The following is a 16,115-nucleotide window of genomic DNA, read 5'->3' as shown; positions in this document are numbered from 1 at the left end:
CTATATAGAGTATATAGTATACAGAAATAAACCCCTACATATACTTATATACTGTATATAAAAACTATCTGTATATACATAGGTACTTCTGTATACTATACATGTATTTATATATAGATAGTGTATAACTATCTGTATACAGTATACAGTTATATATATAGTATATACATAGTGCATATATATAAAAAACCCAGTGTCTATCTAGAGTATATATCTGTACAGAGTACACATAGTTATATACAGAGATAGCTATATACTCTCTCTCTCTGTGTTTTTGTATATGTATCCCTGGGCTGGAATCCAACAGGGTCCGTGCCTCGGTGAAGCCAATGCCCGTAGCCTGGGGTGGGGCAGGACCAGGAGCCGGGGTGCGAGGCGGTTCCTCGGGCCGAGGCGCAGCAGCGGGGAGCAGAGGTGCTGCTGGGTCGATGCCGTGTCCCCCAGTGCCATGTCCCCAGCAGGGAGATGTGGGGTAGGAAGGATGCGACTACCAAACACCAAACTTCCAGCACTCTCCAGAGCCTTCATGAAATATTCTGAGACGTAAAACGAGCTCCTGCTCGCCAGGGAAACCCCACTTCCTCTCTGGAGGGTTGCAGTCACGGGCAGCCAGTTCGGGGGGTGGGAGGGAGCAGTCCCAGCTCAGCAGACACGGTGTGTCACACACACAGTGCTTGCACGCTGACCATACATGTAGCTGATCTCTTTGTGCCAGGAGGTGGGAAAGGGCCAGGGAGAAAAAACACTTTTTAATTAGATTATTTTTTTATAAATCACCTGGATTTTGGACAGAGAGTGGCTCTGGAAGAAAAGGATGAGCTGAGTGTGAAAGCAAAGCCCCTGTGAAGGGGCAGGAATAGGGCTGTCCCTCCAGCCTCCTGCTGCAGAGGGGTGGGACAGGCTCCAGCACCCCCTTACCTGTGCCCAGCTGAGGTTCTTGCTGGTCAAGTGATAGTGTACCATGCCCTGGTGCTCGTGTTTCAGGACACTGCCTGGGAGAGACAAGCAAGGAGAGGCTCAGAGTTAGGTAACTCGCTGAAGCTGAGGAGCAGCATCCTGCCATCCCCTGGAGGGCAACCGCCCCAGCAGCTCACAGTACCTGGGAAAGTCTTCTCCACGAAGGCCTTGAAGGCCTGCAGCTCACCCTCCTCCTCACTCCGTGTTTTGGCCAGCAAGGTGTAGCCACTGCCAAACTTGCTTTTCAGGTGCTGGGGGCTGCCCAGGCACTTGAACTGCCCGTTCACCATGATGGCCAGCCGCGTGCACAGGGCCTCGCACTCCTCCATGCTGCAGGACAGAAGAGGGCTTGTTCAGCAGGGCAGGAGCACCGAGGCAGAACAGGCAGAAGCTTCTGGGAAGGGGCTGGAGGTGGATTCCCTCCTCTCCAGGCTCTCAGAGGAGGGAGGTTTGGGTAAAGCCAGTCACTGGTGGCCACAGGCAGTGCCCAACCACCAGGCTTTGGAGGTGGGTCCCACCCCCTTGAACCCCACCACCCTCCTGGCTATTCCTCGATCTCTCATGCCAAGTCCTGCCCGGACAAGTGTCACCTGTGGGAGGTGAAGATGATGGATTTGCCACACTCCCGTGTCCGTGTCACCGCGTCCCAGAGCAAACGCCGGGCCACGGGGTCCATGCCAGTGGAGGGCTCATCCAGGAAGATCACGGGGGGACCACCGATGAGGGCAATGCCAGCGCTCAGCTTCCGCTTGTTACCACCGCTGCAGGAGGAGATGGGGACAGAGACCCGACATCAGCAAAGCGAGAGCCCCACAAGACAAGGGGCAGAGCGCATGGGGTGTCTCCACGTTTCCTCTCACCTGTAGGTCCTCACAAGCTTGTCAGCATGGGGCTCCAGGAGCAGCCCTCTCAGCATGTTCTCCACGCAGCTGCCGATGTAGCGCTCGGGGATGCCCCGCAGCCGGGCATACATGCTCAGGGTCTCACGGCCCGTCATGTGGTCCAGGAGGGCATCAAACTGCGGGCAGTAGCCGATCCGCTGCTGGACCTTGGGGCAAGAGGAACCCAACGGGGATTAGCTCACAGGCAGGTCTCTGCAAGGAGGTGTCCAAGCCAGAAGGTGCCTTGGCACCCACAGGGCTTTGCTGCACCTCTGTGAGGTTTTTGCTCAAAGCGATGGGGACTGAGGTGCTGCTCCGAAACTGCAGGTGAAACGAGAGGGAAATTCCCCGATCGCTGGAGCAGTCGGTCAGGCAGGGACGGACACAGGCAGCGTGCCTCGGGATGGCAACTGCGTGGTCTCACGCTGCGTCTCCCAAGCTGGTTCCTCATTGTGAGGGGCCATTTTAGGTGGCCCAGGCTCTCAGGAGAAGGAAAGCGCTGGAGGGTCTGTGCCTTTCCCATATCCCGGTCTCCTCTGGGGACAAGAGCCCACCAGAAGGCAGAGTGCCAGGGGAGGAAGCCAGCAGGGCCATGCTTTCGGGGAAGACCCTCCCCATGTGCTCCTTGCCTGACATTGTCTGGGGTTGACAGTGGTAGAGGTATCCAGGGATTGAACTGAAAGCCTGACCCCTGTTCATCTCTTGCTTTTCCAAAGGGAGTGGGCAATTCCCAGCAAGGAGACCTCTAGCAGGGCTCTGGAAAGGTTTGACCCACTTGTTTTAGAGAGACCATCATTTGACTGTGATCACTAACATTTTCACATTTCCAACTATGGAGCTAAACCCCTTGATGAAGGGTTTGCCACCCTTGCAAGCTTTAGCTTCCATTCATTTCACATCTATCATCCCAGTGGAGAGGGGACTGCTTCCATGTGGCCAGATAACAGAAAGCTGGGCCAGACAAGGATATTACCTCAACCCCTGGCAACTGCAACTGTGTCCTCCTCAGAGGCACTTGCAAGGTGGCCCAGCCCAGCCAGATGCAGGACTGTTTGTAACACTGCCCTCTGCCCCCACAGCCCTCGGTACCTTTTTGATGTTGGCCAGAATGCTGTGGCCATCCACAAAGGCATCCCCCGATGTGATGCTTTCATCACCAGTCAGCATCTTGAAGGTGGTGGTTTTTCCCGCTCCATTGAAGCCAAGAAGACCAAAACATTCCCCTTTGCTGACTGCCAAGGAGATCCTGTCCACCGCCAGCAGGGACTCCCGGCTGTCATAGACCTGGTGGACCCAACACAAGCCATGTGTCACTGCCCGATGGCACAGCAAGGCAAGCGTGGCTTTACCAGCCCCGTGAGGACCACGGCTCAGCCGGCAGCAGGATGCTCAGGAAGGGCCATGCTCTTCTCACCTTGGTGAGCTCCTTGATGACCAGAGGGCTGCTGAGCGATGACAGCAGTTCTGGTGGTGACTCCAAAACCTTCTTCCTCTCGTCTGCCACATCCCGGTCCTCTGGCAGCACCGACACCCTGTTCAGCAGTGCCACCTAAACGGGGGAGAAAAAAATACTCTTCGCCACCTGGCTGCTGTGGGACAAATTGGTGCCTCCAGTGTCCCCAACCCAGGCAGGATCCATCCCCTTGATCAGCCACCTCTGGGGGACACCTCACTCCCTTTGCCAACCCATACACTCAACAGGATCAGCCCCTCCAAGCAACCTGCTCCAGGGATGCTCCCTAGGAAGATGATTTAGGTGAAGAGGGTCTCTAGCTCGAGGGACTCCTGGGCTTGGCTTGGAGGGCACCTTACTTTTCCCTCCCACATGCTTCAGCTCACCCATTTTCGCCGCCTGCAGATGCCACAAACCAAGGTTCTCAGTCTCCAGAGAAGGTTTGTCTCAATGAGGAAAAGGAGGAAGAGGAAGGAGAAACCCTGGATGGTCAAGGAAGTCAGGTATCGTCCAATCCCTGGCGTCTCCCAGGAAAAGTAGTTCATCTGATAACTGATATCTGAGCAGGGATGGAACAAAAATCAAGACTTGGATTAATCCACACACTGGGGAGGGGCAGATAAGCTCCAGAGAAAGCTGTGAGCCCAAAGCTTTGCCGGGCTCGTCTCCATCCCAGCCCACGCTGGCTCTGTGCCCAACAGCTCTTTCCAACGCTCATCGCCATCCCAGCCCACACTGGGCTCCCTGCCCACAGATCTTTCCAACGCTTCCCACAAGAGGATTCAGGTCTGGAGGGGATCTGGCAGAAAACGCCCAGGGGAGGCACGCAGAGGAAATCAAGTCACTCTTTGGGACTGGGATTGTCTAGGAAACTTTCCCTAGCCCAGATTTTCCTCCAAATCATTGGTAAGGAAGAGATTCCTCAATCGGATCACCTATGTGTCAAACACTGCCCAGTTTTTGCTTTAAAATGGTACCTGGAGCTACTGCCTAGGTTGAGTTAAAGGCCCCATGATACTGCCCAGCTCCACCACCCACCCCACAGAGATCTGGGGTGTGGCTACAGTGGGATGGCCAGGGTGAGCAGGTGAGGACCACCACAGAGACTCACTGAATGCCTTGCAGATGAAGATGGCTTCAACGGAGGAGGTACAAAACTGAATGAACTCATAGTTCTGGTAGAAGTCACTGATGCATTGGCCCAAGCAGTAATTGGGTAAGACCAGAAAGACTTTATCCAGGGTTTTGGAGAGGTCCACCAAGCCCAGCTCTGAAAGAGGAGCACAAGAGGATCAACAGATTGGACTTAGCTGGTTTTAGAGAACGTGCCTGATACTTTTCATGTTCAGAAAGAAAACCAACAAATTTTGTCACGTTTAATGGACCATCATAGGGTTTTTTTGCTAGTGTGGGACAGCCCTGTGGTGAAAGAGTCCCCACAGGGGCTGGATCTTCTTGGTGCCAGCAGGGTGCAGGGCTGGGCAGGCAGCGACTCACCTGGGATGCTCATGATGGTGACCGCGAGGAAGGTGGCAGTGCCTGAGAGGATATTGAAGATGGTGAGACGGGTGTAGGCCGTGGCTGCCACCGAGAAGAAGAAGCTGAGGAGGTACATGAGGGGGATGATGGCCCAGCCATAAAGGAGGAAGATCAGCATCACATCAACGAGGTGGCTATCTTGGGTGAAGGCTTGCACGTCAAAGGCTTGGAATATCACCTGGGGCACAGCAACGTGAGGAGAATGCACGTTTGTCTTGACCACAAGTGTTGTCTCCTTGTCTCAACAGCCCAGGCAGCAAAGTAATAGCAGCGTCACACTGACCCATTTGGCCCCTCACAGATGGTTCCTATCAGCAGCCCACGCCTGTCCGTGAGGGAAGCCCTCCTTCTGCAGACTGGGATGCAGAAGGGCAGATCTGGAGAATCCCTCTCCACGCTCCCATGTCTTTGAGATTTTCTAGTGCCCATACGCAAGTGTTCAGGTGCCAGAGGCTGCAGTCAACTGACCCAGCTGGTTGGTTATGGCCCACCTCCCAGCAGGACCACAGGACAGCTTTCTTGCTGGTCCCTTCTATTAATTGGGACAATGCTAGTAGCCTCATCCTGCACCCACACACATCCCAGCTCTCCCCCAGGAGCAGCACCAAGAGCTCCTACCCAAGGGGAGGACAGAAAGGTATCACGGTGTCAGGGGTGACTCACCAGCATCAGAGCACAAGGGATGAGGAAGTTGATGATGTCCCAGAGGAGGGCAGACAGCCAGAAGTTGACCACGTAGACGCCGCTGACAAACTGGACGTGCTTGGCTTTGATGGCCCGCTCACTGACCAGCAGCAGAGCGAAGGTGCTGGCGAGCGAGGCCATGCCGTACAGCAAGTTGATGGCAATGGCGAACCCGGTCTGGCCTCTGCGGGGAGAGCAGTGGGGCAGGTTAGGACAGGGACAGCTCGACAAACCAATGCCAAAGCTACGTGGGGACATCAAACCCACACCGTGCTTCTTGTGGAGGCTACGCTCACCCAGCAAGCCAGCATGCAGAAGAAACACCTCCCAATAAAAGCGTACCTCAGTAAGATGAGCATCTCCCATGCACAGCCCACCTAGCACACCACAGACCTCCACCCTGCCTTTGCAAGGTCCCACGCATGTCCCCTCTGGTACAGGTGAGGTTCAGAGACCCTGGATGCAGGATTTTGTGAAGTGTATGGCCATACAGCCCCCTCTGCTCTGAGCACCTGAGGAAAACCGACCCCAAACAGCATCTAGAGGGGAATACCCAACCACTGAGAAATGTGCATGGGGTGATGTGGCTGCCAGGCTCAGGAAGGTAAGTCATTTACACAGCTTTGCTCTCCTGACCTCCCGAGTACAATCACAGCCACATTTGGTTCTGAGAAGCTCCAGCCTGGCTCCTCCACTGATGCCAGTACAACCAAGCCAATCTGCACCCATGGAAGTCATGAGCCCTAGCAGGAAAGCAAGGGCCTGTGCCATCAGACGTACTCCATGAGCTGGTCTTTGGCCTTCTCGGTGATGTTGCGGGGCTGAGGGTAGTTGGTGACTGTGATGGAGGCATTGGGGCCCGCCAGTACCCTGAAGACGGCGTTGTCGGCCAGCATAAGGGCCGTGGCGGGGGAGTGATAGGCCTGGTTGTTGAAGAGTGCGGTCACCACCGTGTGGTTCCCGGCTCCTTCGAAGGAGGCAGCTGCAATGTAGTGCTCGTTGAAGGCTCCTCCTTCCTTGGAGGCTCTTGAGATGAGGTACTCCTCCAGACCACCTGCCAAACACCACGGCTGTTATAAGCAGGCTCCGTCACAGAAAAGCTAACTGGGGCCAACTGGAGGAGACCCCAAGCAGTCCCAGCCTTGGTGGCCCACCCTAGCCCCGATGATGGCCACAAATGCAGAATCATGGAGAACACAGCTCTGCTTAGGTGAGGAGGGGTCCTGCCAACTGCGGGACTCTCCCATGCAGGGGAGGATACAAGGGGACACGTCAGACACGCCGTAGCTGGGACCTGAGCCACCCACACCCAGGGCCCTGGCAAGAGAAGCCCGTGGCTCCTGCACACGCTGCCAGCCATCGCCCTCTCCACGGGTGCTCTGTGAACCCTCACCCAGCACCTCCAGCGGTGACTGACGCTGGGCATCCAGCAGCTCCACGTACTGCTCCGCCAGCCTCTGCGACAGGCCTGAGGCAGCTGAGACGCAGAAAGGCACGATGGTCTGGCCATAGGGCTCCAGCGTCAGCCTCAGCAGGGAGGAGTCCCTGGGTCCCGGGAAGGTCTTGGCCACGATGAGGGCAAAGGCAGTGAAGATCAGAGGCACGAGGAACTGCGCTGCCACCATCTTCCAGTTGCGCCAGCTGTACATGGCTCGCTTCATGAACATGGCGTAGAACTGCTGGCAGCACAGGTAGAACTGGGAGGGGAGAAGTCGGGTCAGTGCGAGCCCTGCCAGCTGCAGACAGCCCTGCTGCCACATCACCCCACGCAGCTTACGTGGGGAACAACCCCAAAACCACCTCCCCAGCCTGCATGTAGCCCGTGAGCCCGCAGCAGAGCCCGCTCTCCAGCCAAGCCTGTAAAGGGATTAGAAGGGCAGCTGCTTGACTCCAGCACAGCAGGTCAGCCCATCAAACTCCATGACTTTCCCAACAGGACACGGTCACTTTGGGATCTCAGGTGTTAAAAGCAGCTATAGCCATGACCTTCACCTTCCCCCACCTCTCCATATTTGAGGTTCCCAAACAGGATTACTGCAACACAACTGCCTGCCAAAGCGACGGGGCTGAGAGGCCTGGGAGCTCCCAGCCCTGTCTCTGCAAGCACCTTCTTTGCTTTTTCAACCCATAAACATCTTCCCCCTCTTCTGCCTTTGCGACATGCCCTTGAGAAGCACAGGGAAATTTATCACAGGCTCATAGGCAACAGGCCATGAAGGGCTGCCAGGGATCTGAAACACAAGCCTAGCAAGGGAAGGAAGATGGTTTTTCTCATCTCCCTGCTGGAAATTCCAAGTGATGTAGCAAGGGCAGGTGGAAACCACTTTAGATCACCTGGGACACCTTCAAGAGCATCTCTGTAGACCCCAAGATTAGCACGAAGAGGATGGCAGTGACCAACCCCAGCAACCCTAAAAATAATTTGCCCTAAAGATGCAGATTCCAATTTGATCTTCCAAACCACACACAACGAGAGCAACTATGGGGGAGGCTCCACCTGGTAACCCTCCTCCAAAAACCCCCTTCATATGCTCTCTCCCTTCTCCTGCTGCACCAACAGCCCCAGCACTCACCCCGGTGTTGAGCTTGATGCTGGAGCAGTCCTCCGTAATGAGCGCCCCGCTGTCGTCCGTCATATCTGTCATCCCGCTCAGGCTGCTGGAGTCATCCATGGCCCAGTCGTTGGAGCGTCTCTCGTGCTGGTACTGGAGAGCAGGCAGCTGGATGGCCTGGATATCCATGCTGGAGTCCACCAGCTTCCCAACCCTGCGCCAGGATGGGGAGTGGGTGATGAAATACAGACCCAGACAGGATCAAGCTGTTCTGAGCTGGGGAAGCCAAACCCAAGAAACAAAACCCAACACGTGGCCAGAGCGCTGTGCAGGACACCACCGTCACCAAAGCACACAGGGACTGGTCATCAGCAGATGACACCCCAGCGGGGCCAGCCACCCCCCTGCCTACCTCAGGAAGACTTCCTCCATGGTGGTGACCGAGGCGCCGTAGCTGGCGATGCCCAGCTCCTCCCGCTTCTGCTCCAGCTCTGTGAACAGGGCTTCAAACCTGAATGGGGAAGCGAGGTGTTAGGTGCTGACCCTCATCAGAGGGGGGACTCAGAGGTTAAGACCCTCTGGGCATCAGTCCTGCAGCTGTTTTGAGTCCTGCAGCCAGCTCTAGGGCTGCCTGCAGCACGAGGCACCCCGCTTTCCCCAGGAGCAGCTTTTGGGCTCCATCTTCTGCTCTTTCTTGCCAGAGGCAGCCTCAGCCGAAATCAAATATTTGGTTTTGGAGCCAGACTAGCCTGCCTCGTTTGTGTCGCCCTCCACACTGCAGCCATCACCAGCTACCAGCAACCAGTGCTGTCCCATGCAGCTGCTGCACAGGCAGTGACACGTGGGCACAGGGGCACGAGAGCGATGCACCAGCAGATGCAGGGGAGGACGGCAGCGAAAGGAGGAACCAAACCCCATTTTCTAAGATCAACGCTGATGCAGAGCAGGTTCCCTTTCCAGCAAGCCCGTGACAACAGTGTGTGCCCCGGTGTGTGCAGGTGAGGGAATCCACCTGGGGAGGGCAAGCAGGGGATGATGCTGTTACCTGTGCGTGCTCTCCTTGGGCAGGATGAAGGAAAGCTCTGCCCCGGCATTGCTCTCCATGGTGGCGTTGGGCACGTACTGACAGATGAGGCGGGAGATCTCCCCCAGGTTACAGTAGGGCTCCTTCACCATCACCATGTGATATCCTGCCCCTGGGCAGAGCCACAAGAGAGGGAGAGGAGGGTAAATTGCAGCCCAGCCTGGCCCTAGGGTGCTGGAGCAGAGAGGGACGCTAAGGCACTGCAGAGCATTGATGGCTTTGCCTGGGCTATGGACACAGCGCAGGAGCAAGTGTGGGGATGGGCCTCAGAATAGGCAGAACAGCACGATGGGGAGCAAGCAGCCATCAGACAAGGAGCAGTGGGTCCCCTTCCTTGCCCTATATCCCCCTTCTGCTCCTCCCTGGCAAGTAGAAGAGATCAAGCATGGCCTGCCTGCTCCTGTCTTACCGTATTTACGCTTGAGAAAGAGCGAGGAGCCACAGCACTGCAGCTCGCCCTTGGCCATGATAGCTATGCGGTCCCCCAGCAGATCAGCTTCATCCATGAAGTGGGTGGTCAGCAGGATGGTGCGGTTGCTTCTCTGCTGCTGCAGGAGGTCCCACGTGGCCCTACGAGAGGCTGGGTCCATCCCTGATGTTGGCTCATCCAGCATCACCACCTGCACACGGGAGATGGGTGTTGGTCAAAAAGGGTTGGTAGAGGCATAGGAGGGGGCAACCCCAGGACCCAGAAAGAGCCTTGACCTCGCAACATGCATGCGATGATCTTGCTTGGGGGAGCAGCTACCAGGCAGCAGAGCTGCACTGCAGCCTCAGGGCGTTGTCCTCAGAGTTGTCCCATTTTGTGGGGGTGCTCCTCCCCCTCCTCACTGTCCCTGTGTCTCCCACTGGCTCACCACAGGTGAGGAACAACTTCAGAGCCACCAGAATGACCTACGCTGGCCCCAGGGAGAAAGGCTCGAGGTGAGCCCCGCTGAAGACACTTGCCTTGGAGTCCCCAATGAGGGCGATGCCAATGGAGAGCTTGCGCTTCATGCCGCCGGAGAGCGCCTTGGTCAGAGAGCGGCGCTTGTCCTCCAGGTTGAGGATCCTCAGGATGTGGTTGATCTCCTCGGGGCACTTGGAGGGTGGGTACCCCTTCAGCTGCCAGACAGGGGGAAGGGAGGGGTAAGTGAATCTGGCAAAGACCCTTCCCACCACATCGGCCACTGGCTGCTGAACCCCACCACACTCCCTCTCCCACACCCATGCAGGAAAGCGGGGAAGCATGAGAGGGAGCCCTGCCCAACCCTGAAGGAGCTGCCACAGCTGGTGTGGGGATTCCTGCAGAGCCAGGCTGCCCGCGACCCTCCACTCCCCCATCGGCCAAGGAGGGAGCTCCTGCCTGCAAATGAGGTGGAAAGAGGAGGCAAGGGCTGTTCTGCTTACCACAGAATCATAGATGGCTTGGGTTGGAAGGGACCTTGAAAGGTCATCTAGTCCAACCCCTCCCCTGCAATAAGCAGGGACGTCTTCAACGAGATCAGGTCGCTCAGAGCCCCGTCCAACCCGGCCTTGAATGTTTCCAGGGATAGGGCATCTACGACCTCTCTGGGCAACCTGGTCCAGCACCTCACCACCCTCACTGTAAAAAATATCTTCCGTATATCTTGTCTGAATTTACCCTCTTTTAGTTTAAAACCATTACACCTTGTTCTGTCGCTACAGACCCTGCTAAACAGTCTGTCCCCACCTTTCTTATAAGCCCCCTTTAAGTACTGAAACACTGCAGCGAGGTCTCCCTGCAGCCTTCTCTTCTCCAGGCTAAACAACCCCAACTCTCTCAGCCCATTCTCGCAGGAGACATGTTCCACCCTCTGATCACTTTTGTGACCCTCCTCTGGACCTGCTTGATGGATCTCACCAAGCTTTCCCAGTCTCAGGAAGCCACAGGGTGGCTGCAGGGTGCCTCCCCCAGGGCTGGCTCCCGGGGATCCCAGCAGCGCTCCCCCCATGCGCCGTGCTCACCCCTGCATAGAAGTGGAGGTGCTCTTCCACCGTCATGTTGTCGAAGAGGACGTCATGCTGGGGACACAGGCCCAGGCTGCGGCGGATCAGGACCATGTCCTGGGAGATCTCGTAGCCGTTGATGTACGCCTGCCCGCTCGTCGGAGAGTGCAGACCTGGGAGAAGCAAGATGCAGTGGCCTCGGCTCAGGGCTGAGGATAACCCCAGGCAGCAGAGAGCTGACAGAAAGGCAGGGAGTCCTGCCAAGCATCCCCCCCACACGCAGCTTTCTGTCAAAAGTTGGAGCAAGCCAGTCTCTGGCTCAAGCTGAGGCATGGTGGCTTTCTCCTCCTGCCCACAGGGTGGGCTGCATGGCACCCGTAGGCGGGAGGTAGACCTGGCAGTGCTGCCAGAGCAGGCAGGCAAGGAGTGAAGTGACCAGGCAAGCCTGGATCTCATCCTGGCAGAGGTCCAGGCAAGCCCAGGGAAGGTCCCGTGAGCACCCTGGGCTGGTAGGAACAGCACAGAGTGGCAGAGAACAGGGAAGGACCATCAAAGGTCACCATGTCCACCACGTCAAAACAGGCTGCCCAGAGCTCAGCAGCTTAAGAATGATGAAGACCAGTTCTTGGCCCATACCCTCTCTGCCTTATCATGACAAAGCCTACAGAGACTCATCCTACAGCAGGTCCTTTCTGTTCTCAGGGCTCTCCAACACAAAGACGGGCTGTCGTTTCCCCCACTGGCTGATCCCTCTCGTGGAGGGCTGAGCACAGACCCTCCTCACCCTCCCTCCATCTCCCCAGGCAGTGACGTGCCTCTCGCTATCCTGGCATTCCTGGCCAACAGCTCAGTGAACCAAAGGTGCTCCATGGAAGAGCAAAACCCCTTCCCAACCTCAGAGATGGGGTTCAGCTCCTCTGCAAGTCAAGCCCGCAGCCCTTCCCTGCCACAGGCCAGCCCCACAGCAGGACGCAGCTCCCACCTGTGAGCATGGACAGAGTGGTGGTCTTCCCAGCACCGTTGTGTCCCAAAAGGACTGTGATCTGCCCTTCGTACATGTTCACCGTTAAGTCCTTGACTGCCTCTTTCATCTTGTTCCCCACTTTGAAGACCTGCGGAGATCACATTAACAAGTTGATGCTGCACTCGAGGCAAGTGCTCAGATCCGCCCCCTCCGCTCCACCCGGCAGTCAAAGCCCACAATGCTCACATGGTGCTGGCATTAGACAACAGGTTTAATTCACATTAAATTCAGATGTCAACAGGTTAAACACAGATGTCACCACACCTGTAAGTACCTAACACTTCAGCCCACAACAAAATGCAGCTGGCTCTGGGGAAGAGTCTCACCTGCCTTACAGCAGCCAAGCAACACAGCCCTAGGCCAAGAGGGCAGCAAAATTATAAGGAAGCTGCCTGCAGGCAGCAGGTTTTACAAAAACAACATTATGATGTGTTTGTGCTGTGCAGTTGGTACCTTGGAAAGGTGCTTTATTTTGATTCCTGACACGAGGTCGGCTGGTTCCTCCTCAATGTACTGGCTCTTCAGAGCTTTCTCAGGGTCCTCCTCCTCCTCCTTCTCTTTTCCCACGACAGTCCTGGGGCGTCCGCACCAGTACGAGGGCTGATGGAAGAAGGCAGAGAGAGAAAAACTCAGGCCCAGGCAGATACCATCTCTTCTCCCCAGCTTTGGCCACCCTCCTCCTCCCATGGGGATGCCTTCCAGGGATCTCCAAGACCATGCTCCTTTGGCCTGGGAATTGCCAACTAGCACGTCTTTGGCAGGCAGGTGAGAGGATACAGCTGCTCCTCCTGCTCTGCTGCCTTTCCCCTGGTTCTCCCTTCGAGCAGGATCACCTGTGATTACACAGGCAGCTTTTCCCCATCTTCATTTCCATGAAAAAGGTCAGTACTTTGATGAGAAGCAAAACTGCTCAGGCAGAAGCACCGTGCACAGAAGAGCCCACGCAATGGATGCTCAACCCCTCCAAAAACCCTGACGTACGCTAAAGACAAAAAGATTGGGGTCCAGCTGCTGCAATTACAGCCTTTTTCTGACCTGGCTCTCTAGGAATGAAAAGAAGTGTTCAGGACCGTAAATGCCTGTGGAAATAACAATTCAACAACTCCTGGATGCAAAATCAGCACCCTGCTGTGGCTTTTGGCAGACAGTATCTCCACTACACTGGTCTAGCTGCAAGAGGGAGTGGGATGCTGGAGTGAAACCACGCTGTGATAAGGAATTTAGAGGGGAGGAGGAAAAACCTCCTGATCAAATAACAAGGGATACATCCACAGGATCAAAATTGACTGTGTCGCTGTGGCTTAATGAGCCAGCTGAGCTGCAGTAACCACCGCAGCTACAGCCGCTGAAAATGATGCCAAGCATTTGACTTGGCAGAGCGAGGGCAGCTCAGCTGACAGGGTGACAGTCATCACTCGTCCCCTGACACCAGCACGTGGGGGCTGGCAGCAGGACACAGATCACCCAGGTCCACCCAGATGGCAGCGCTGGGGGAGTTTCAGATGACTGGATCTGGTTGCTCGCACCTGGGGCTTCTCTCCGATGCCTTCGCTCGGGCGTGGAGATGTTTAACAACAGCCTGCATGCCAAGAAGTGTCGGGACAAAGATCTAAAGCCAAGACCTTCATATTCAGTAAAAAAATACAGCTGCATCAGCCTTTACTGAGGACATGTTGCAGACCCCTTGATTTTGGAGGCCAGATAGTACATTAGTCTAGCCCACTGAAGCGGGGACCATCCCCGAGCGATGCCCATCAAGCCTGCTGGAAGGGGTGTGTAAGCAGTGCTCACCGTCAAGAAGAAGTACCACGGCTGAGGCACGCCGTACTCCCCTGGAAAGACGGCCTCCACGTACCAGGCCACCACGCCGTAAAGCGCCGAGTCCAGGAGCAGCATCCCCAGCACTTGGGCTAAGGTGAAGTTGTCGTCTACGCTGACGGGCTTCATCAGGTCCCTCCACTGAATGCCAGTCCCTGCAACACACACGGGGCACTACCTACCTCTGCATCCCCAGAAGGACAAAGCGTTCTCCAAGACTGTCAGTTAGCATCCCCCGTCCTCATTCACTGCTCGGGAACGAGGAGCACACGCACGGCTCTACAATCCCTTCCATAGACGGGTAGCAGAAAGCACACTGACACCTCCAGGCTGCCCACCCCGTCATGTTTCTTCCATCATATTCTCCACAACCGCTCGGGGAAGAAGCAATCTCTGCTCCAGCCATTGCCCCTCTGTCACTGCAGCCACCTTTTTACCGTCATCACTTCACAAAAGCATGGCCTCTGCTGGAATCAACAGCAAATTCTTATTAACTTAGAAATTAAAGATACAGATTGGGCAGGAGGAAAGGCAGTGGATTCCCATCTGTTAAACAAGAATTCGTTTGGTAAAGTGATGATGGCATTTTGCACAGCCCAGACTGCCAGGGGCACAGGTTTGGAGGGGCAGAGCCCTAGTGCTGATACAACCTCCGGGAGCAACCAGCAATTAGCCCTTCTGCTCTCGTTAGGAGAAGGGAAGTGCTTCTCCCTGACATTTTTCCTCCCTTCATACCACAGGCAAGCCAGTCCCAACCCACCACAAAAAAAAGGCCGGCCCCTCTCCCGAGGAACAAGAGGCACTTGCTCACCTTTTCCTTCGAACATGCCTATAAGCTGTGCCCCCATGGCCATGGCCACGTTGGAGATGAGGCAGGACGCCAGCTTCTGGCTGTGGGACATCAGGTCGTAGCGGGGTGAGATGAAGAAGTAAGGGATGTAGGAGAAAAAGTAGAGGAAGCCGCCAGCGGCAGCTGCAACATTTGCTGCCAGCACAGAGAAAAGCAAAAGACAAAATGTCAATAATACGGTGATGCCATTGAATATTTCTCACCAGCTTTCCATCCAAGGAGAGTCAAGCCTTTTGTACAAAGCGTGGTTACAGGGGGGCAGGAAGAGGATGTGCCCATGTCCCATGGCAAGGCAGGAGCAGCACTGGACCCCGACCCTGTGGTGGGCCGCTGCAGAAGCACCCTGACAACCCCTCCTGGGGCCATCCCGTCCTGGGGCCAAGCCAGCCAGATGAGGCCCTGATGCATGAGCTTGTCTGGTTTGGGAAGCGACAGTACACACATCCCTTCCCACACACCGGGGAGAAAATGCAGCCAAAAAAGGGAAAAAAGGCCCCCCCTCCACATGACAAAGCAAGTTATCCAATACAGCGCCCTGTGCAACCTCATGTAACTCTGGAGCTAGGCCTGCTTTGAGCAGGATGGACTGATAACCTCCAGAACTGCCTCCCAACCAAAATTAACTACAGATTTTACAGCACAAGGCCCATAACGCCTCTCCAGCCCCACAGATCAGCCATGCAAGGAGGCAGCTGGGGAGGGACTCACCTCTTGAGAAGAAGGTGCTCACCATGAAGTTGAAGGAGATAGAGGAGATGGAGAAGATGGCGAGGAAGGTGAACACCAGCGTGGGATCGCTGTTGGTGAGCACCGCTCCCTGTTCGCTCACCTGCCGAGAAAATCTGGTCACGCCCAGGGCTGCTGAAGCCGGCCATGGCTGCGGGCATGCGTGGGCAGCTGAGACCTGATGTTCTCCATGGGTTAAAGACAAACTGAGAGATGGGTGAGAACGCCCAGGCCCTCCTAGACCACTCCAGAGGGAGGAAATACAAGCTGCCCTCGTGTGATGTGGGGTCTAAGAGGCAGGGGAAACCTTGCTCAGCATCCAGGCAGCCACCTCCTGCTTCTCATGGTGAGGGTACAGGCAGAGAGCAGAGTTTGAGCCCCTCCAAGGGCACACAGGGCTGTTGGAGCAGGGTGGTCCTGCTCTGCATGAAGTGCCGGGGCCTCTCTGGTGCCCATGGGGTTCCCAACCCCCAGCTCCCTCCTGGGGAGGTCACCCCTGCCGTGAAAAACGGCTGTGGGGGGCAGCACTGTCCACCCAGCTCTGGAAAAGGCCAACTCCAGCCTCCCGTTACACACGTGGAGTCCTGAGACACCAGG

The 16,115-nt window shown here is 56.0% G+C and overlaps 1 protein-coding gene across 1 annotated transcript in view; it reads right to left on the bottom strand.

The window, feature by feature from the left end:
• ABCA3 (ATP binding cassette subfamily A member 3) overlaps positions 1–16,115 on the bottom strand; it is a 33,419-nt gene that overhangs the window by 3,252 nt on the left and 14,052 nt on the right. Inside the window, exons 8-30 of the mRNA XM_074840438.1 lie at positions 15,501–15,621; positions 14,754–14,927; positions 13,916–14,097; positions 12,578–12,724; positions 12,083–12,212; positions 11,119–11,273; positions 10,099–10,254; positions 9,560–9,770; positions 9,112–9,262; positions 8,479–8,577; positions 8,088–8,280; positions 6,908–7,211; positions 6,295–6,568; positions 5,494–5,698; positions 4,789–5,008; positions 4,403–4,561; positions 3,678–3,850; positions 3,253–3,387; positions 2,928–3,122; positions 1,818–2,005; positions 1,548–1,718; positions 1,100–1,287; positions 919–992 (exon numbers count right to left, since the gene is read on the bottom strand). Coding sequence (XP_074696539.1) covers positions 919–992; positions 1,100–1,287; positions 1,548–1,718; positions 1,818–2,005; positions 2,928–3,122; positions 3,253–3,387; positions 3,678–3,850; positions 4,403–4,561; positions 4,789–5,008; positions 5,494–5,698; positions 6,295–6,568; positions 6,908–7,211; positions 8,088–8,280; positions 8,479–8,577; positions 9,112–9,262; positions 9,560–9,770; positions 10,099–10,254; positions 11,119–11,273; positions 12,083–12,212; positions 12,578–12,724; positions 13,916–14,097; positions 14,754–14,927; positions 15,501–15,621 — 4,005 coding nt within the window. The remainder of the gene's footprint in view (positions 1–918; positions 993–1,099; positions 1,288–1,547; positions 1,719–1,817; positions 2,006–2,927; positions 3,123–3,252; positions 3,388–3,677; positions 3,851–4,402; positions 4,562–4,788; positions 5,009–5,493; positions 5,699–6,294; positions 6,569–6,907; positions 7,212–8,087; positions 8,281–8,478; positions 8,578–9,111; positions 9,263–9,559; positions 9,771–10,098; positions 10,255–11,118; positions 11,274–12,082; positions 12,213–12,577; positions 12,725–13,915; positions 14,098–14,753; positions 14,928–15,500; positions 15,622–16,115) is intronic.

The sequence above is a fragment of the Strix aluco genome, chromosome 15, assembly GCF_031877795.1.
Source record: "Strix aluco isolate bStrAlu1 chromosome 15, bStrAlu1.hap1, whole genome shotgun sequence".
Classification (NCBI taxonomy): Eukaryota; Metazoa; Chordata; class Aves; order Strigiformes; family Strigidae; genus Strix; species Strix aluco.
Note: the sequence above shows the minus strand (reverse complement) of the source record. Positions and strands in the feature narration are given on the sequence as shown.